We start from the raw sequence: 22,503 nt of genomic DNA, 5'->3' as shown, positions 1-22,503 counted from the left end.
GCTCTCCGTGGCCCCGAAACACTCCCAGAACCGACACCGACCTGGTGATAACCCCGATCTTCATCGCTGGAGACCAATCACCGTGCCACTTCCTCAAACACTTTGCTCAGCGTCTACCGCCCCCGAGTCTCACCTCAGCGGCTGACAGACCCTCAGAAGCGCAGGAGGAGGATGGCGGCCGACCAGGGCCAGCGCGCTAGTTCCGGAGATCCGGAATCTGGCGCGGGGCTCGGCCTCTGTGACGTCATAATGCAGCGCGCGCTGCAGACGGTTAGACGGGAGCTACCGTTTCTTCGCTTACTACCTTGTGGCGGGTACCTCTCTTTTTGCACCTTTTCTGGGAAGGCACTAGACGGTGAGAAGCTATTGAAAACGCTTTGGTTCACTTCATTTCTACGCCACCTTACCCATTTGGCCGTGAATTGGTAACATTCACGACGGGCGGTGCGTATACCGCTTAGCCTCTCAGACACTCAGGCCTGCCCAGATCTCTCCCCAGGACCCTCCGAGATGGTCGCGGACTTGAAGGCACTTTGATTTAAAGGAAAGGGAGAAGCTAAGTGAGCGCGGCCCACGTAGGAGTTTGCGGAGGAGAGGGTCCCAGCCAATCCTGAGTAACAGCTGGGAGGGGAGCAGGCTGGTATCCTGGGAATGCTGGCCGCAGGGGGCCTAATGGAGAAAGCGGCGTGTGAGGCCAGGCGAGATTTTAGAGAACTCTGAAAAAGCCATTAAAGGCATTAGCCAGAGTGGACAAATAGAATTATAAAGCTCTTGGTATTGATTAGGTTCTTGTCTCGGAGTCGAAGAATGAGTCTCCCAGACAAAGGAGAGTGAGTAAAGCGATAGAAGTTTAAGTAAAGATAACAGAGAAAGCTCTCAGAAGTGACAGCAGTCCCCACAGGGTTGCCACTGGTAGGGTTGGTCTTTTATTGAAAGCCAATCTGGGAACGTAAATATTTTTTTAAGATTTTATTTTATTATTCTTTTAAATTATTTATTCATGAGAGACACAGAGAGGCAGAGACATAGGCAGAGGGAGAAGCAGGCTCCATGCAGGGAGCCCGATGTGGGACTCGATCCTGGACTCCAGGATCACGCCCAGGGCTGAAGGCAGGCGTTAAACGCTGAGCCACCCAGGCGTCCCTACATAAATAAAATCTAAAATAAAATAAAATTTAAAAACAACCTCTCCCCTTTCTTCCCCTCTGCTTGTGTTCTCTCATAAATAAATCAAACAAATAATCTTAAAAAAAAAAAAAAAAAAAAAAGCTTGGAACTTTCAGACCTGCCCATTCTCTTGAGAAGGGAGAGGGGTTTGGAAATAGAATTAATGATCAATCATGCCTATGAGAGGAAGCCTCCATAAAATAGCAAAAGTATAGAGTTCGGAGAGCTTCTGGGTTGCTAAACTTGTAGAGGTGCTGGGAGTAGTGCCTGGAGAAGGAATGGAAACTTTGTGCGCCTTGCCACATACTTCACCCTTCACATCTCTTCCACCAGGCTGTTCATCTCTATTCTTTATCATATCCTTTTATGATAAACTGGTAATTGTGTTTCCAAATTCTGTGATCCACTCTAGCAAAATAATTGAAACTGAATTTGAACCCAAGGAAGGGTTGTAGAAAACTTCCAACTTGTAGCCAAGTCAGACAAGTTGTAAGGTGGGGACCTAATTTTCTGAATCTGAATGGGGGAGTTTTGTGGGAGTACACCCTTAATCTGGGATCTGACACTAACTCCAGATAGGTAGTGTCAGAATTGATTTGAATTATAGGCCACCCAGCTGGTTAGAGAATTGCTTGGGAGGATGGAACTCTCCACACATCTGGCATCAGATGTGATGTAAGTATGGTAGTGATGTGAGAATAAAGGAAACACAAAGGAGGGAGGGCAAGGTTCTCCCTATTCAAGAGCAACATGAAGGAAGTTACTCTCATTTTCACCTTGTGGGCTCCAACTGTATTCCTACTTTATTTCAATTATTTGCAAAAGAAGGAATGTCATAAGGATGTTCAGTCATCCTTTCATTCAACAAATCACAGATTTCTGTAATATGCAGCCATTAAATCCTCTTGCTGACCTGAGATCATTTGCAATTTGTGTTTCAGCACTTTTTGATCAATCACTATACTAAATGCTAGTGACATCAGAATGATGTAGTACAATTCCACTCACATAAAAATGTCTTAATAGATGTACTTACCTACATAAATTCATGTATATGTATGCATATACATGCATGCATACATAAACCTACACATAGATATAGATGTTCACATAGGTAAATACAGGAAACACACTACCACACAGTTGTTAATGATGTGTCAGAGAATTAAGGGGAACAATGTATAGAGGGGTACTTTGTTTTATCATCGTGTGTACTATATAATGACTCTTTTACATTGAAAATGTGACTCAGAGTCTGTGGTTCTAACACCAAATACATGGTGTCTTTTCCAATACCAATTTTCCAAGTCTCTGATTCTCCAATTATAGTGTTCTATAATTCAATCCTACCTAACACTAACTACTCAGAGTTATTAGCATCAGACTAAACAGCTTAAGGGCTCAGTTCCACAAGACTGCCTTCAGTTCAGATACCAGTCACAAGTACCAGGTCCCCAGGTTACTTCTGTCCAGTGTAGCTATAAATTTAGGGGTTCCCACAACCTCTCCTCTTGGGTTTGATAATTTGCTAGGACTCAGAGCACTAAGGAAAATGTACTTAAAATTATTATAAATTATACAAATAGACTGCCACACGAAGAAGTACACAGGTGAGGTCCAAAAAGGTCCTGAGTGTAGGAGCCTCTGTCCCTGTGGAGTTAGGGCGCACCAATCTTCAAGTAGGCAGATGTGCTGGCCCACTTGGAACCTCTCTGAACCCTGCTGGGTTTCTTTGGAGGTTCCATTACATAGGCATGATTGATTAACTCACTGGTTACTGGTGACAACTCAATTTCCAGCTCCTCTCCTGTCCCTAGAGGTCCCAGGTGGTGGTAAAAGTTCCAATCCTCTAATCGAGGCTTGTTCTTTTTGGGGACCAGCCCCTATGCTGAAGCGATCGGGGTTTACCGGGCATCACCTCATTAGCATGAATTCAGATACGTTCAAAGGGGCTTGTTATGAAAACAGAAGACATTCCTACCACCCGCAATAACAGGGATTTAGGAGCTCTACCAGGAATCCAAGACAAAGACCAAATGTATATATATATGTATATATTTGATATATATATAATGCTACAATAAGTCATCTGGGTAATTAAAGGTAATAAAACGGTGGGAGATAACAACTAGATTTTGAACACAGAAGGAAAGGCTCTATATTTTCTAAGCTAAGCTGAAGTTCTAAAGCAACCTGTATGGATCTCAACAACCCAAGCCATTACCAGACAACAGAACTTATAATTCCCTATGGTCAAATCTTTACTCAAACAACACTTCAGCCACCTGTTCACAAAGGACCTCTGAAAGCTGTACAAACCTTCCATTTTACTGGGCACCTTAGGTTCTACCCAGGGGTAAATCCAGATGGCAGCAAGGCTGGGTATGCAAGTCACCAGGCTGTGGTCTCCTCAAAACCTGTGTCTACTCAATTCTACTTTATCTGATCCCACAGGGGACTCAATAATCATGTAAGAAACAGCCATGCTGGTACATCGATTAGAAGGCTGCTGAGAACACAGAGCCCACTGTCTCACCTCTGGAAAGAAACCAGTTCCTAGCTTGAGTGCCACAAAATGGTGACCTCTCCTCAGAAATTGATCTGCTTTGTCCTGAGTCAGTGCCTATAATGTAATTTATCGTGATTTTCTGGTTGTAATGCCTGTCAGATGTAGTAGATGCACACTGACGGTTTATGTCACCAACAGGATCCTGCAGAGCCATATGCTATATTCTAGCACTGGTCATGTACAAAATCTAGGAACACATTTCTGATTCCACTTTGTCCTGATTTTGAAGGTAGTCTGCTTGTCTCCAGAGCCCATTTTCCCCAATTTATGATTTTATGTAGTTGAGCTGGTTTTTTCAGGCCTCCACAAATCCATGAAGGACTCAAATTATCAATAAAACGAACCAAAAGTCACCTGGGCCTTTCATCATTTTCTTGTTTCAGGAAGTGCCCAGTAAGAGGGGCATTAAGTCTCTTCTGGATCTGCCCTTATTTTCTGTTCAAAAATCTCAGTCTTAGGACAAGGATGTCCCATGAATGGCCAAATGCAACCCCAGGAGCTTCCCTCTTGTCCTTTACTGAATCTCTTACTCCTGGGAATCCAGGACCTGTGGGGATGAAGAGCAATTTCATTTTGAATGACACACCCACTCTGAGCCCAGACACCAATACTGCTGCTGTGCACCCACCTTAAGTCAAGGCCATTATTTGTAAATATCTCTTTACTTGGTGCCCCAAAAGCCTTTATAACCTAGGGAAATAAAACATAACAATCTGAATGTGGGGGAGGTATGCCTTTTTTCTGTGAAGTAGAAGTAGCATGAATGAGAAAGGGAAGGTGGGAAAGAAAGATTAAGCTCTGGACATATTTTCCCTTAAAATCTATACCCATTTGTACTGGGTTGAATGGTGCACCCACCCCGAAAAAAGATATGTCCATGTATTAACTCCCATGAACCTGTGAATGTGACTTCATGTGGAAAAAGGGTCTTTGCAGATTTAATTAAGGATCTTGATATAAGAAAATCCAGGAGTGGGCAGCCTGGGTGGCTCAGCGGTTTAGCACCTGCCTTCAGCCCAGGGCCTGATCCTGGAGACCCGGGATCGAGTCCCGCGTCGGGCTCCCTGCATGGAACCTGCTTCCCCTCTGCCTGTGTCTCTGCCTCTCTCTCTGTGTCTCTCATGAATAAATAAATAAAATCTTAAAAAAAAAAAAAAAGAAAATCCAAGAGTGTCTAGATGAGCCCCAAATCCAGTAAGTGCCCCTCTATACCAGAGACACAGGGAAGATGAGACCATGTGAAGATGGAGACAGAGAATAGAGACATCTTGCCCTAAGTTGAGGAACACCTGGAGAATCTGTTAGAAAAGGAGAAGGGATGCCTGGGTGGTTCAGTGGTTGAGCCTCTCTCTGCCTTTGGCTTAGGTTGTGATCCTGGGGTCCTGGGATCGAGTCCCATATCAGGCTCCTCTCACAGAGCCTGCTTCTCCCTCTGCCTATGTCTGTCTCTCTCTCTGTCTCTCATGAATAAATACATAAATCTTTTTTTTTTTTTAAGGATTAGGAAGTGAATGGATGTTGGGCAGATGTGATGAGAAAACCCAAGACTACCCCCAGGTTCAGTGATTAAGTAGGACTCACAGGCCTCAGCATATAATTTATTACCATAAAAATATACAAAGCAAAATCAGCAAAGAGAAAAGGTCCAAATGGCAAAATCTGGAGGAAACCAGGTACCAGCTCCCACAAGTCATGTCTCTGTGAAGTTACACGATACACTTACTTCTCCTAGCAACAGGTTGTGATAACACACATGAAATGTGTTAGATTAGAAACACAGTGCCCATGGCTTTTACTGGAGGTTCATGTAGGCACCCACTGCCTAGCACATATCAAAATTCCAGAATCCCAGAGGAGAGCAAATGTTTAGGATAAACCATACTGTTTGAAAGAACAAGTTAGGCATAGTGAGCCATTCAATAGAGAAAGGGGCAGCCCAGGGTGGCTCAGCGGTTTAGCTAGCACCGCCTTCAGCCCAGGTCATGATCCTGGAGACCTGGGATCGAGTCCCACGTTGGGCTCCCTGTGTGGAGCCTGCTTCTCCCTCTGCCTGTGTCTCTGCCTCTCTCTCCTCTGTGTCTCTACTAAATAAATAAAATCTTAGGGCAGCTCTGGTGGCTCAGTGGTTTAGCGCTGCCTTCAGCCCAGGGCGTGATCCTGGAGACCTGGGATCGAGTCCCGCGTCGGGCTCCCTGCATGGAGCCTGCTTCTCCCTCTGCCTGTGTCTCTGCCTCTCTCTCTGTGTCTCTCATGAATAAATAAATAAAACCTTTAAAAAATAAATAAAAATAAAATCTTAAAAAAAAAAAGAGAATGAGAACTCTTCCCCAAATCTAAATTCCCTTGCAAGACGGCCCTTCTACGGTGAGCTGTGTTAACTCTTCTCTGCAACAGCAAGTAACCAACAGTGTCTGCTATATTAGAAAAGTCCTAGGATCACTGATGCTGAAAAAAATTCCATAAAAATCCAATAACTTTCATATTTGAGCCCTTGGTGGATTAGAAATTTATTATTTCCATAGCATGAAGAACAAAACACTACCTATAATTTTTATTATTTACTTGTTTTAATTTTGAAAGATTTTATTTATTTATGTATTAAAGAGATAGTGAGGTGCACCTGGGTGGCTTAGTGGTTGAGCATCTGCCTTTGCCTCAGTCCAGGATCCCATGGTCCTGGGATCGAGTCCCACATCAGGCTCCCTGCAGGGAAGAGGCTCCCTCTGCCTATGTCTTTGCCTCTCTCTGTGTGTCTCTCCTGAATAAATAAATAAAATCTTAAAAAGAAATAGAGATAGCAAGAGAAAGCATGGGGGGTGGGGAGAAAAGAAGCAGGTTCCCCACTGAGCAGGGAGCCCCACGCAGGACTGTTCCCAGAACCCTGGAATCATGACCTGAGCCAAAGGCAGACACTTAACCGACTGAGCCACCCCTTTAATTTTTTTTTTTTAGTACATAAAATATACTACCATTCTCATCTGTTTCTGAAACATACATATGAAAGTCTGTATTGTTTGTGAATACATACACATCTAGTAAAAACATGAAGATATGCATGATATAAAATAAGATAGCAGTTATTATGAGGAGGGAAGACTGCTCCCCACACTGCTCCAATTCAGTCTCAAATCCAGGTTACCAAAACAAAACAAAACAAAAAAACAAATCTAGGTTACCTGCACTTGTGACCAAATGGCTATAAATCAGGTTTCCATGACCTCCTTGGGTTCAATTAATTTGCTAAAGTGGTTCAAGAAGTCAGAGAAACATTTTACTTACTAGGTTACCACCTTTTTATAAGATGATATAACTCAGGAACAGTCAGACAGAAGAGGAAGAGATACAGACAGTTATGGAGAAAGGACAAGGAGCTTCCATGCCACTCTCCAGGTTTGCCACTCTCCCAGCACCTCCACGTGTTCTCCAGCCTTAAAGCTCTCTGAACTGTGGCCTTTTGGGGTTTTATGGAGGCTTCACTAAGTACACATGATTAGCTTCATTGGCCATTGGTGATTGAGTCCACTAACAGCCCCTGTGCCCTCTTTCAAGGTTAGGGAATGGGTTAAAAGTCTAACCACTGTTATAACAGGGTGGTTCCCCTGGCAACCAGACCCTTCCTACAGTGGCTTTCCAAAAGTCACCTCATTAATGTAACAAAACACTCCTTAATCGCTCTCAAGACTTTGAAAATCCCAGAGTTTAGGTGCTCTTGCCAGAAACAAGGATGAATACTAAATATATATTTCTTCTTCTAAATCACAAATCACAGTAACTCACCCAGGTTATCCAGTGAGAACAAGAATCCAGATTATGTTTTTTTTTTAATTTTTATTTATTTATAATAGTCACACAGAGAGAGAGAGAGGCAGAGACACAGGCAGAGGGAGAAGCAGGCTCCATGCACCGGGAGCCTGACGTGGGATTCGATCCCCGGTCTCCAGGATCGCGCCCTGGACCAAAGGCAGGCGCTAAACCGCTGCGCCACCCAGGGATCCCAAGAATCCAGATTAAAAAGCCGAATTAATTCGATCCCAAAACCCACACACTGGTCACTGGGCCTATATTTGGAGATGCTTATATGTTCACTTAGGAAATATAAAGGAGTTTGTTTATTTATTTAAAAGATTCTGTTGGGCAGCCCCGGTGGCGCAGCGGTTTGGCGCCGCCTGCAGCACGTGGTGTGGTCCTGCAGACCCGGGATCAAGTCCCACATCAGGCTCCCTGCATGGAGCCTGCTTCTCCCTCTGCCTGTGTCTCTGCCTCTCTCTATGTGTGTCTCTATGAATAAATAAAATCTTAAAAAAAAAAAAAAAAACAACTCACAGCCAAGGGCAGCCCCGGTGGCTCAGCGATTTAGCGCCGCCTGCAGCCCGGGGTGAGATCCTGGGAGCTTGGGATCGAGCCCCGCGTCGGGCTCCCTGCATGGAACCTACTTCTCCTTCTGCTTGTGTCTCTGCCTCTATCTGAATTAAAAAAAAAAAAAATCTTAAAATTCACAGCTAAGACCGCCTTTTGTTCCAGGCCTGTTTGGGAAACACCAAGAGTTGAAATTTTAAAGTGTGTTCTCTGAAATAAGCAGATACAAAAGCAACTGTGAGGAGCTCCTAAGTGGCTCAGTGAGTTAAGCCACAGACTCTTGGTTTCAACTCAGATCAAGATCTCAAGGTCGTGAGATAGAGTCCTGCATCAGTCTCTGCCCTTAGCAGGGAGTCCACTTGGGGCTCTCTCCGCCCTCTGCTCCTCCCCTCTACTCTGTCTCTGTAAAATAAATCTTAAAGAAAAGAAAGGGGGGACAGCTGTGATGCTGTCTTAGCTTTAGCAATACCGTGGGAATGGTTTTGAAGAAATAACACGCAAGCATTCTAGATTGGCAGTTTCACCACCTGGCTGCTGGTAACTAATGTTACTGGAAGAGGATTCTGGAGCATCGGCCTACTGTTTTGTCACTTTAGGTCGGGGGCGGCGCCCTCTGTGCCCGCCCTCCCCTATCTCTGCGCTCTAGTCCAGGCTGCCTCACATGCAGGACAGGGAGCTAGGACAGAGACAAAGTCCTAAGCTTTTAAGTTAATATAAATCGGCCACTATAACTTTATAGAAATGTCCAAAAGCTGTTAAAATTATATAATAGTAGCTGTGATTTTTTTTGAAAGGTAAATGAAATCTGAGAATACTTTCATCCACAAATCGGTCTACTTCCAATTTAAAATGGGGACCCCTGGGTGGCTTAGTGGGTTAAGTGACTTGATTTCCCTCATGTCATGATCTGGGGAGTCTGCTTGAGAATTCTCTCTCTCCCCAAACCTCTACTCACACGCTCTCCCTCTGTGTGTCTCTTTCAAATAAATCTTTTAAAAAATATGTATCTAGGGGCTGCCCGGTTGACTCAGTGGTTTAGCACCGCCTTTTTGGCCCAGGGCATGGGCTGAAGGCAGATGCTAAACCGCTGAGCCACCCAGGGATCCCCTCAATTCCCTCATTTTAATGTAAACCAATGTGCTTGAAAAGGAAACCTACTTTTGCAAAATTAAAATCAAACTCAAAAAAAAATCAAACTCATTGTATCTTAGAGTTTAATCTCCATTTAAGAAAATAATTTGAGACTTTCCAGCTACAGTCTAGAGAGGGATTAATAAAAAAAATCTCTGAAGTTTCACTTATACTCTTTGAAAGGGAAGCACACCTTGTACAGTATAGGGGAAATAGAAGACTACTTTGACTTTACGAACAAGTTACATTGTCCAATCAAGCAGTACCAAGACCAAAGCTAGTATTTAATTTCTGTCTTCTGATATCAGGGACAATCTCTCAAACTGTTTATAGAGTTCAAAGGGGCATAACACTTGTGAATACTCATTATCTTCAAGCCCCAAATATCTGATCAGTTTAGAAGAAACAAAATTCTTTATTACAGATACTTCAACTGTATTTCATCCAGCTTAAGATACTTTTGATTGTGTGACCCACAGTTACTTTACATACTAAGTTCTCTATTTAAATGTCAAGTCAGGGGATCCTTGGGTGGCTCAGTAGTTTGGCACCTGCCTTTGGTCCAGGGCATGATCCTGAGGTCCCGGGATCGAGTCCCACATCGGGCTCCCAGAATGGAGCTTGCTTCTCCCTCTGCCTGTGTCTCTGCCTCTCTTTCTCTCTCTGGTATACATAAATAAAATCTTAAAAAAAAAAAGATGTCAAGTCATTAACTGTATGCTACATTCAAACTTCATTGTTAACTATGTGGGGAAAAATATTCTATCTTTGAGTCAATGAAAAAACATTTTACTCAAGGAATGTTCAAAATCTTCCAGGCCCATTTACAAATAACAGGAAACAGTGCAGTGGCAAGGGAGGGGATATTCAGTATTTTATTAAGGTTTCTTATTAAAATAATGAACCATGTAGTTCAATTACAATTACAACTTATGTAGCACTGTAATGATATCAAGATTCAATGCAGATATTCTATTGGCAAGTTTTGTGTACATTTAAGTACATGCACTAGGGAGTCACGTTGTTTTGCTAACACATTCAATTCCCAATTATGAACAATCATTTTAATAATAAAAATAGATGTAAAACACATATTCTCATAGTTCTGATATAATTTTTGCTTTGTTTTCTGATAAATGTATTTATTTACATACTTAAAATATTCCATAATGCTGCTTATGTCACAATTCCAGGAAAATTTTTATATTATATTAATTTTATATTATATTATATTAAATATATTTAATATTTTACATACTTAAAATATTCCATAATGCTGCTTAATATGTCACAATTCCAGGAAATGACATCCCTTGTAAAATGATAACCAAAAAAGATACCTCAGACTCATTATAGAATTTTTTCATCAGCGTCAATTCTCTGATACCAGTGTGGCTGGATTTCATGCCAACAACATCCTCACAATCAATATAGACACACACAGATGTTCCCTCCTATTTTCTTTCTGGCTACATTCAATTGACATATATGTATGAAGGTATTTCCTCCTGTCTGGCATTCTAGTACCATTCTCTTGTAAGGTGTGAGTCTGGGGGAAAAAAAAAAGTGTGTCCACATCTGTGGTCTTAAGATTTCATTCCTGTGTAAACTCTGGTGTAATCAGCTATTTACTTTCAATGACTTTTGGATATTTACTTCATTCATGATTTCTCTCCTCTATGAGTTTTCTGATGTAAAATGAGGCTGAATTTGTGGAAGAAAGTTTTCCAACACTCATTGCATCCATAAGGTTTCTCCCCTGTATGAGTTCTTTGATGTATACTAAGATATGATTTCTGAGTGAAAGATTTCTGACATTCGCTGCATTCATGGGGCTTCTCTCCTGTATGTGTCTTCTGATGCAAAACGAGGCTAAACTTAATAGGAAAAGTTTTCCCACATTCACTGCAACTGTAGTGTTTCTCTCCTGTATGGATTCCCTGCTGAATAATAAGGCTAAACTTGTGAGAGAAAGTTTTCCCACACTGGAGGCATTCATAAGGTTTCGCTCCTGAGTGAATTCTCTGATGAATAAGGAGATAGGACTTCCTGCTGAAGGCTTTGTGGCATTCACTGCATTCATAAGGTTTCTCTCCAGTGTGAGACCTCTGATGAATAGTGAGGTGCGACTTTTGAGTGAAAGCTTTCTGACACTGACTGCATTCATAGGGTTTCTCACCTGTATGTGTTCTTTGGTGTAGGATGAGACTAAACTTGATGGAGAATGTTTTTCCACATTCACTGCACCCATAGGGTTTCTCTCCTGTATGAGTTCTCCAGTGAGTATTGAGGAGTGACTTTACACTAAAGCCTTTCCCACATTCACTGCAATGATATGGTTTCTCTCCAGTGTGAGTTCTCTGGTGTCTAATGAGCTCAGATCTCTGGATGGCTTTTCCACATTCACTGCATCCATAAGGTTTTTCCCCTGTATGAGTTTTTTTATGTAAAATGAGGCTAAACTTAAGGGGGAAAGTTTTACCACATTTATCACAACCATAGGGTTTCTCTCCTGTGTGAGATCGCTGATGAATAATGAGCTGTGACTTGTTGCTGAAGCTTTTCTCACACTCACCACATATGTAGGACTTCTCTCCTATATGAATTCTTTGATGGGAAGGGAGTTGTGACTTATCGATGAAGCTTTTCTGACATACACGACATTCAAACCGTTTTTCTCCTGTGTGAGTTCTCTGATGTTTAATAAGGCATGACTTATCAGTAAAAGCTTTCTCACATTTATTGCATTCATAAGGTTTCTCTCCTGTACGGGTTCTCTGGTGTAAAATGAGATGCGATTTCTGGGTAAAGGCTTTCTCGCATCTACTGCAACCATAGGGTTTCTCCCCTGTGTGTGTTTGCTGCTTAATGAGGTCTGACTTCCGGGAAAAGGCTCTCCTGCAGTCACTGCAGTTATACTGCTTCTCTCCTGTTTGAGTTTTCCAATGTTTAGTAAGCCGTGATTTATGGATGGAAGGCTTTAAATGTTCATTATATTCATTGGATTTTTCTCCAGTATGAATTTTCTCATGCTTAGTATAAAGAAATGCTTTGTCAAATCCATTAAACTCAACTTCGTTTCTTGCATAGCTTTTATTCTGAATAATGTACTCTACATTAGGTTTCAAATGTTTCTCAAGCATGTCAAATGTATGGGATCTTTGTGCTAAAGGGACATTGAAGTTTAAGCTTAGAGACAGTATTTTTCTAAATGCAGTGTTTTTGTGGTGATTCTCCATAGTTTCAAGATTGCCTTTGTTTTCTTGGTGCCAGTCTGTATGACAATCAACATGCCAGATGTCATCTAGAAAGAAAACCAGTGAGCCACAATGACTATGTAATAGAAGGTGTGGAATCCCATAGCAAAGGCCACGCAGAGAAGAGGAAATGAGACTGGGTATACAGTGAAAGTCTGACATTTGTAAGTAGGAGGAGAAAAAAAATGGAATAAACTACAAAATGTGGAGACAAGGGACAATTTATGAATGCTAGGTATATTAGAAAAGAGAGCTATATAAATGTGTTAAAGGGATGAGGAGAAGGCAGGTAAACTGAGGATGCCAGGGAGAAAGATTAGGAGAACAAGTTCCAAGATGAACTAGAGTGGGATCTGGTCCGAATACATAATAGGAGGAAATGTATTCTTTTATTTTTATTTTTTTGAAAACTTTTTAAAAATAGGCTCCACACCCAACATGGGGCTTGAATTCACAACTCTGAGATCAACAGTTACACACTACTAAATGAGCCAGTCAGGCACCCCCAGAAATGTATTCTTTTAAAAACCAAGCTAAATAAATAAATAAATAAATAAATAAATAAATAAATAAATACCAAGCAAAACAATCCTAATATGGAGAGATTAAAAAGGGGAGTCAAGGGATGCCCAGATGGCTCAGTTGGTTAAGCGGCCAACTCTTAATCTCAGCTTGTCTTGATCTCAGGGTCATGAGTTCAAGCCCTATGTTGGGTTCCACCCTGGGCATGGAGCCTACTTAAAAAAAAAAAGTGTAGTCAACATTAATGTATGAGGGCACTTATGTCCTCTAAGTCACAGTCAGAGCTTAAAAACATCAAGGTTTCTCCAAACAACAATAGGTGTCTCCCTGTTTCTGACCAAATAGGAATTTACTTCCATTTACACCACAGGGTTGGTTTTTCACTTACCTGGATGAATCTGACTCTGGATTTCTTCCTCTGTTATCCACGGTGTTCCATGTTCCAACTAGTAGAATGCATCTGCTTTGGTAACTTGATACCCTACTCAAGGAAAATTATAGCGGATCCATGGACCCAAATACTTGGTCTACAAGGCCTCTGAAAAATGGGGGAGGTTATATTTAAGGGCCTGAACAATTTGCATCTTAGCCAAATAAAGCCCTTTTATTTTGGGAGTGAAAGAAAAGCCTTCTGTTAAGAGGTGAGAATGTACCGAAATCTGTGATGTATAAAACTCAAGTGCAAAAAAGTAAGGTGCTTGTAAGGCTCCACACATTTAATCACTGAGAAAGGAAAGGCAATTCATTGCCTACATTACTCTGGGAAAGCTCTGCTTACCCACTGATACTAGGTTGCTATAATTTTCCAACATCACATCTTGATACAGGTTCTTCTGAACAGGGTCCAGTAGCTGCCACTCCTCCCATGTGAAAACCTCAGCCACATCCTTGAATGACAGTAACCCCTGAAATAGAACATTCCTACTCATTTCTAAAGGGATTATTGTTGGTTAATGCTATGAAGTATAATATAATAATTTTTCCTATCATCAGTCATTTGCTTTCTATATAACTAGTTTTGCATTATAGTCTGTAGGAAAAACTAATTTTTATTTAAAATATCCTATTTTTGTGCTTCTAATCATTCACTGATGTACATGTTCACTCTTTCACAAAAGAGAAATAGAATAGAGCATCCTGAAATCCTTTACTCTAAGAAGCATCTACAACCTATGTGAATGCACCTATATGTCAGGCACTACACTAGATACTCCTTTGTATATAAGACCCTCTCCTACCCTAAAAGAGCATACTAGTTTGCAGAGAGAGGTATATAAGTGCACTAGAGTACAACACATTTATATAGGGCAAGAAAGAAATGTATACCATGTGGGCACCAAGGTGGAGGAAAAAACTTCTAAAAGGTTGAACTTCAGATAGGCAAGGAGAGAGGTGAATGGAATTCAAGAAAGAAATAATATGAATGACAGCACAATGAAAAACTATGAGCATTTAAAACACTGCAAATATATTTCTTCCTAAGTTGTGAAATCAAATGACTGAATTTAGAGCAGGGAGAGCATATTATAAGCACTCAAAAATTTTTTTTCACATTATTTTTGTTACTTAAACATTAACAGTGATAGACTTCCAAGGTACTGGGTTAAGTGCATTTAGTAAGTTACAGAGGAGCACCTGGGTGGCTCAGTGGGTTAAGCATCTGCCTTCAGCTCAGGTCATGAACAGGGATTGAGCCCTGCGTTGGGCTCCCTGCTCAGTGGGGAGCCTGCTTCTCTCTCTGCCCTCCTCCCCTGCTCATTCTCTCTGTCTCAAATAAAAAAATAAAATCTTAAAAGAAATAGGTTACAGAAAAGTATATAAACTATAACCTCGAATATGATGATGGGTATTAGGTTCTGTGTGGTAAAGTGTTGACTCAGCAGGCCTGGGCTGCCCAAGCCCTGCACACTCCAAAGAAAGGGCTGTCTTTGGGAGAACCAGTCTTTGACTTGCTCCTGGGAGATGATCTCTGAACCCCTATAATATCCAGCCCAACACAGGTGTTTTCACATTCTTGAGGCCTTGGGCTAGGCTCTATTTTGGGGAGCTGGAGACCGAGTAGCTGAAGTTGGTCATGCATGCTGAATGCTTGTGTTGACTGACTCCCACTAAAACCCTGGACACCAAGGTACATGTAAGCTTCCCTGGATGGTAACACTTCCCACTTGTTGTTACAGAGTGCTGCTGGGAGAATCAAGCCACTCCACTGGGTGAGGAAAACTAGAAGCCAGTACATGGTCTCTCCTGGACTCTACTCTGTATCTTTGCCTTTGTTGATTTTAATCTGTATCTTTTCACTATAATAATGAATAACTACGATAGCTTTTGTTGAATCCTTTTGAGTTCTTTTAGAGATCATAGAACCTGAGAGTGGGCCAAGGACCCCCAACTCAAATATATACAAATTCATAGTTAAATATGTAAATGCTGACAGGGGAAGTCAAAAGAATACACATATAGTTTGAGGATGGTGAAAAAGAATTAATGGGGAACTAAAGTGTTTAGCTCTAAAAACCCCTCCACTATTTGAAACTTTGGCATTGAGAATATTTTAAGTTTTACTAGTATAACTGGAATTCTAAAATTTTTTGAAATATTTTTATTTTTATGAATTAAAAAAAAAACTTTTAAGATTTTGACAGAGAGAGAGCTCGCATGCGCAAGTAGGCAAAGAGCCCGACATGGGGCTCCATCCCAGGACCCTGGGATCTGAGCTGGAAGATGCTTAACTGACTGAGCCATCCAGGGACTCTGCGACTTTTTGAAATAGAAGAAATGGATTATGAACTGAGTGAAGAATGAGAAGACATTATGAAGGAAATATTCTAAGACTTTGCTAATAGATGTAACTTGGAAGTGTTTGCTAATTAACATAAATTGGGATTTCTCAACCTCAACCCTACTGACATTTTGGGCCAGATAACTTTTTGTGGTGGAAGTCTGTAATGTGTGTTGTAGGATATTTAGCAGCATCCCTGGCCTCTATTTACTAGATCCCATTAACAGTTATGACAATTAAAAAATGTCTCCAGATATTGTGAAATGTTCCCTGGGCAGAGAAAATCATCCTGATTTGAGAACCACTGATTCAAAGAAATGACTGAATTTTGAAGACTGTTTGTGGAAGACCAAAGGATGGTCTTAGAATCTATCCAAAAGATGGTCTTAGAATCTATCCATTTTCTCAATAATCTAGGTATTATCCCTGGATAAAGTCAGACCACCAGAAACCTATGGACTTGAGCTACATTGTTTTGAAACCCTAAAGCACTCTGATCACTGATTTTGGCTTTAGTATAGCCCCACTGGCTTGTCTGAGGACAGCTGAGAAATAACCAAAAGGAACTTACCACTTTACTAGTGGTTTGCTATAGAAGAAACTGAGCATTAAACAATCTAATGATCTATCAAAGACATTTCTTCCTACTTACGTGACAGGAACTATCTACTTTTCTAGAGGAGATTTCTCCTTAAGGCAAAGCAAATCAGTGATTTTTTATTGATGGTCATGTGGTAGATTATATTTCCCAATGATGACCACAATAGTATGTCCCATTCCAAAACCTTTTGCAATGTGACTTCGTTACTACCCAATCAAGCGGTAGAACGTGTTCCTCACTCCTTGAATCTAGTTTGTCTTAGGGACTTGCTTGCAACAAAGAGGATGCAGCAGAAGTGATGATGCCTAACTTCCAAAGCTAAGGCAGAAAAGGCCATGTAGTTTCAGTCTGGTTTTCTTAGAATCTAGCATCATGCTGTGAGAAGCCTAAGCCACAAAGGGAGGCTATGCATAAACACTCCATTCCAGAGCCTCAGCTCAGCCTAGTGTTTGAGTTGCGTTATCCTGGAAAACAGACACAGGAATGAAGAGTCATTCAGATGATTCCAGTCCCCAACCTTTGAGTCTTCCCAGCCAAGGTTCCAGACACGATAGTGTGGTGATAAACTGTGCAGTAAAGGATTAATACAGCAATCTGGCTTGTCCACACCCTGCACATGCCAAGGAAAGGTTTGATTTTTACCTCTTCATAGGAAGTAACCTCTAAGTCCTTGAAATATCTTTACCTGAGAGCCTTGGGCTATGCCAGATAATTCATGTTATTGGTGTGGTTTATGGTGGGGGGCTTGCTACACCATAGTAGCTTGACTTCTGAAAGGGCTGGAGACTAAAGGTAGCCATTCATGAAGTCAGCATTGCCTATGTGACCAACTCAAATAAAAACCCTGGAAACTAAGGCTTGAATTAGCCTCCCTGATTAGCAATACTCAATACATAGTGTTACAAGTGATTGCTGGGAAAATTCAATACTGTCAATATGACTCCACTAAAAGAAAACAAGTGGAAGCATTTGCTTGGTATCTCCTGGATCCAGCCTTATGATCTTTCCCTGTGGCTGATTTTAATCTATATCCTTTTGTTGTAATAAACTATTATCGTGAGCATAACAATGTTTCTGAGTACTCTGAGTTCTAGCAAATCACTGAACCTGAGCATGGTCCTGGGAACCCACGAACATGTAAGACACCACTATAGGGCTCTGTCTGACTTCCTGACCCACTGAATCTATGAGAATGATAAAAATAAATGCATAGCACCAGGTTACAGTGTGGCTTCTTATACAGCAATAGATAAGTGGGACAGGGAATACTAAAGACAAGTTTGTAGCTCAATTTTGTGAACTACTTAGAACTTGGGCTCTATAATTTATGTTCTAACTTAAAATCATTTGCATAAACAAAGGATTTACACATTCTCATTGTACAGTCCTCATAAATAATGAATAAATGTATTCTTTTAATATGTGTATTGTCAAGCTTCCTTAAACCTACAGGAAAGCTTAATGGAAAATAAATATATAAATAAACTCACTTGGGACTTGGACATTTTCTGAAGCCCTTAAATATTGTCAGAAAGTTTAATATGTGCTCTGTTGTTGATTCTGGGCTCTTTTCTGAATTTCTAGTTCAAGCTCTCTGGTAAAAGATGCAGTGTTGATCTTCATACCTTCACTTCTTTCCTTCATAGGAACTATTTTATCCCAGGAAGCCAGGACCTGGGGATTACAGAAATTGTAACTGTGAGTATAACAGATTTTTCTGAGTTGTTGGAGTCCTTATTTGTATGTGTATATATTTTTTAGATATACACAAATAGATATATATCTAAAATTTATGTTTTCTTTAGGTAGTAGGTTAATATGATAGTCTAAAGAAAAAAGTAATATGTAGTACCTGATGGCTTATTTTTCAATAAACATACAACTATTTTATAATAAAGAAACACAAACAATAAAGCTGTCATTAAATTATGTAATTTTACCAAAACTGTACTCAAAACTAAATATGCATTTCGAGAAAGACCATTACAAAGAAATAGCAGGGGAAAGTCCAAGAAGAAAGTTTTAAAAGCCTAAAAAAATCCAGAGAAACAGGTATGGTATAAATACTGAAATACTACTTGCTAATCTGTCTTGGGTATCTTCTGTGTGATCTTTAACTGTATGAAGAGTTAGCACTGTTTATCTTTTGTTATTTATTTATTTTTAAACAAATGGGAAAAGAATCTCAGGTTGAGAAACTTGCTCAAATTCACATAAGAAAGTGGCAGAATAAAGGACAGGGGGGTGGCTCAGCAGTTTAGCACTGCCTTCAGCCCAGGGCCTGATCCTGGAGACCCAGGATGGAGTCCCACATCCAGCTCCCTGCACGGAGCCTGCTTCTCCCTCTGCCTGTGTCTCTGCCTCTGTCTATCTCTCTCTCTCTCTGTGTCTGTCATGAATAAATAAATAAAATCTTAAAAAAAAAAAAAAAAAGGAGGGGATCCCTGGGTGGCTCAGCGGTTTGGCACCTGCCTTCAGGTGCCTTCATGCCCAGGGCATGATCCTGGAGACCCGGGATCGAGTCCAGCGTCAGGCTCCCGTCATGGAGCCTACTTCTCCCTCTGCCGGTGTCTCTGCCTCTCTCTCTCTCTCTGTCTATCCAGAATAAATAAATAAAATCTAAAAAAAGGAAGGAAGGAAGGAAGGGAGGAAGGAAGGAAGGAAGGAAGGAAGGAAGGAAGGAAGGAAGGAAGGAAGAAAGAAAGAAAGAAGAAAGAAAGAAAGAAAGAAAAGAAAAGAAAGAAAGTAAATGGCAGAGTATGGATAAAAAGAAAGAAAGAAAGAAAGAAAGAAAGAAAGAAAGAAAGAAAGAAAGAAAGAAAGAGAAAAAGAAAGAAAGAAAGAAAGAAAGAAAGAAAGAAAGAAAGAAAGAAAGAAAGAAAGAAAGAAAGAAAGAAAGAAAGAAAATGGCAGAATATGGATAGAAACCTTAGGTCTGCCCAAATTCAAAGTCCATATTCTTTTCTCTGCGTTAAACTTACCTGCAGATGTTCTGATTACCTGGAAAACCTACAAGAATCAATTAGTAGTTACATTAATTAATAAGAGTTCAGTAAAGAAAGAAAAGAGAAGGTGGTTTATTTTCCTTAAAAATTGGCTCTTTTGAAAAAAAAAATTGGCTCTTTTATATCTACCAGAAAATAAATAAAATAACCATTGGAGACCATCAAAGACAGGAAACAAAGCTGCCCCAAGCACTAATCTCCCTACAAGCCATCCCATTCACTGACCACGCCCAAAGACCACTCAATCACTGACCCCTCCCCCAAGTACATCTCAAACACTGACCTAAGCCAAGAACATCAAAAGCACTAAACTATCTACCAAAGATGTCTCAATCACTGAACCCCCACCACTCCCAGACCCAGGAATATTCCCATCGTGGACACTGGCATTAGTAAACCCTCTTAAGGACGTTCTGATCACTGACATGTTCCAAGGATTCTTCAGGCACTGACCTTTTTCCAAGGATGCTCCAATTGCTGACATGGCCCTCACGGCTGTCCTAAGAACTAATCTTTCCCATGAGACCTTTTCAGGCCTGACACACCTTCAAAGACACCCTTATTCCTGACTTCCTTCATGAACACCCCAAACACTGACCTCCCATCATTGATCCTCAATCAGTGACTTTACCTGAAAGACGCCCCCATCACTGGCTATCCCAAGTGCATCCAAATCATTGACCCACTGACTAGGTAACACCAATAACTGACTTGCCTCCAAGACGGCCCCAGTCACCGATCCCCACAAAGTAATACCCCAAGTCCTAACACCTTTCTCCAGGCCACTCCAATCCCTGACCATCCCCAGGCCTGCACCATTGCCGACTACCCCAACCCCTCAATCATGCAATGCGCCCCCCACCACACAACGGCTTGCTTCTCTCACGGACAACCCAAAGCTTCCCCTACCATAAACCCCAAATCTCCACAAACCTAGTTAAACCTTATTCCGCTCCCAGAACGCAAAACTGAGACCCCGTAATACAGCCTTCGCGCACCAGGTGGGTGGGTAGAAAGAGCCACGGTCCATCACTTCGGCTTCAGACTCACAAAGGCTGTTCCACCTCACGAGATCAAGTTTAACGTGTGTGGCATCCGAGTCTACAGGCAGCCGACCATCACCCCGGGGGCGTCCTTCCACAGACTAAGATTCCGTTCAGCTCTCGGTATTTTAGACAAAGGCACTATGAGAGAGTATGGCGGTGCCCTGTTGGCAGATTTACGTGGGAGCCGCCATATTGGAAGTCCGGTACAACTCCTTTCCAGCGAAAGAGAACATTCCTTACGTTAGTTGTGAGCGACACAAAGGGCGATGCGCAGGCTCCTGTCTGTGTGGGCCAAGCCCAAAGGCAGCCGCCACCGCTTTGCTGATGATGGTACGTGCCAAGCAGTGAAAGTTTACTGTGGGCGCGGCCATCATGAAAAATGCACAGGGCTGGCCGTAGAGGAGAGGGAGTCCTTTAAGGAGTGGAAAACACTGGAATTTACATAAAACGGTATAGGTTTCGAAAAGCCAAACTAGTACGACAAAGGCAGTAGGCCTCACTGTGGGCGTGGAGTACACTAATTTATTTTAAGGAAAAGATTTCCTGCCAGGATTGGTGGTGGTGGTTAGGCGACATCTCCAAGGTGAAAGGTGAGAGGGCTAGTGGGTACGTAGAGCTAGTAGTGAGGGAGGGGCTATGCTCTTCATCAAGGTAGGGGCTGGAGACCCGGGGGAGAGAAGACTAGAAATTGTTGGTAGAAATTTCTTAACAGATTTTATCTCAACTCAAATATTTTCACATTTTATTTATTTTTTTAAATTATTCATGAGAGACACAGAGAGAGGCAGAGACACAGAGGGAGAAGCAGGCTCCTCGCAGGGAGCCGGATGTGGGACTCGATCCCGCAAGTCCGGGATCACACCCTGAGCCAAAGGCAGACGCTCAACCACTGAGCCACCCAGGCGTCCCCTCACATTTTATTTCTAGTGAAGTAATTATTAGAATTAGAATTGAGTCAAAGAGAATGAAATATTTTCTTTTTAGTATATGTGCTGCCGAAGCGAGCACGAAAATGAAAATTTTTAATTGGGTAGATAATTCCAGATTGTTGTCCCAAACTGGTTTTACTGATGATACATTTTACTGGCTACTATCCTTCTTAAGGAACTGGATACTTCGGGGACGCCTGGGTGGCTCAGGGGTTGAGTGTCTGCCTTTGGCTCAGGGCATGATCCCGGGGTCCTGGGATCCAGTCCCACATTGGGCTAACTGCATGGAGCCTGCTTCTCCCTCTGCCTGTGTCTCTGCCTCTCCCGTGAATAAATAAATGAAATCTTAAAAACGAAAACAAACAAACAAACAAACAAAAAAACCAAACAACTAGATACTTAGGGGGCCTGGGTCATGATGCCAGAGTCCTGAGATCGCACCCCAAGTAGGGTCCACTGCTCAGGGGAGAGCCTCCTTTTCCCTCTTCCTCTGTTTTCCCCCACCCCCACTTGTGTGCACCTGCATGTGCTCTCTCTCTCTCTCTCTTTTTTAAGACTTTTATTTATTTATTCATGAGAGAGAGAGAGAGAGGCAGAGACACAGGCAGAGGGAGAAGCAGGCTCCATGCAGGGATGGATCCCCGGTCTCCAGGATCACACCCTGGACTGAAGGCGGCGCTAAACCGCTGAGCCACCCGGGCTGCCCAACAAAATCTTTTTTAAAAAAGGAACTTGATACTAAAACTAATAACTATATTAAGTATATACACATTTTTTTTAACAAGGAACTATTTCAGGCATAGTAATTACATTATCTTGCTTAGTACTCTGAAAGCTGATGTGGAAATGTTGGGGTTTGGAGCAAACAGCTAAGAAAGAATTCTTGAACTGTCTTTGGTATAAATAGATGGTTTTATTAAAGCATGGGGACAGGACCCGTGTGCAGAAAGAGCTGCAGAAGAATTGTGAGGAGCAATTGGTTATATATTTTGAATTTGGAAGGGATAGCTTAAGTCTGTAAGGAATTTTGGAAGCAACATTTCCAGGACTTTGAGGGGGCTAGCTATTGTTAGGAAAAGGTCATTTATTACTGTCTAATAAAACCGTAGTCATGATGATGTGGGAAACAAAGGCAGAAGAG

At 41.7% G+C, this 22,503-nt stretch overlaps 3 protein-coding genes across 15 annotated transcripts in view; 1 reads left to right on the top strand and 2 right to left on the bottom strand.

Annotated features, from left to right (window-relative positions):
• LOC112643385 (zinc finger protein 577-like) overlaps nucleotides 1-247 on the bottom strand; it is a 46,409-nt gene extending 46,162 nt beyond the window's left edge. For 6 of the 12 annotated variants that reach the window (XM_049108280.1, XM_049108286.1, XM_049108287.1 and 3 more), the window contains exon 1: nucleotides 42-246. The gene's annotated coding sequence lies outside the window, so the exon portion shown is untranslated. Of the gene's footprint in view, nucleotides 1-41 lie in introns of all 12 variants that reach the window. The other 6 variants (XM_049108297.1, XM_049108302.1, XM_049108313.1 and 3 more) reach the window with 3 other exon arrangements.
• ZNF613 (zinc finger protein 613) overlaps nucleotides 162-22,503 on the top strand; it is a 55,605-nt gene continuing 33,263 nt past the window's right edge. Inside the window, exons 1-2 of one of the 2 annotated variants that reach the window (XM_035705559.2) lie at nucleotides 162-355; nucleotides 18,029-18,080. The gene's annotated coding sequence lies outside the window, so the exon portion shown is untranslated. Of the gene's footprint in view, nucleotides 356-17,933; nucleotides 18,081-22,503 lie in introns of those variants that run through there. The other variant, XM_025421387.3, reaches the window with a different exon arrangement.
• LOC112643381 (zinc finger protein 268-like) lies at nucleotides 9,923-20,992 on the bottom strand. The gene is made up of 4 exons (XM_035705709.2): nucleotides 20,386-20,992; nucleotides 17,873-18,056; nucleotides 13,781-13,907; nucleotides 9,923-12,527 (listed from the first exon to the last, which is right to left on the bottom strand). Exons 2-4 carry the CDS (start codon nucleotides 17,885-17,887, stop codon nucleotides 10,885-10,887), a joined length of 1,785 nt encoding a protein of 594 aa, XP_035561602.2. The 5' UTR covers nucleotides 17,888-18,056; nucleotides 20,386-20,992; the 3' UTR covers nucleotides 9,923-10,884.

This window comes from Canis lupus, chromosome 1 (assembly GCF_003254725.2).
Source record: "Canis lupus dingo isolate Sandy chromosome 1, ASM325472v2, whole genome shotgun sequence".
NCBI lineage: Eukaryota > Metazoa > Chordata > Mammalia > Carnivora > Canidae > Canis > Canis lupus.
Note: the sequence above shows the minus strand (reverse complement) of the source record. Positions and strands in the feature narration are given on the sequence as shown.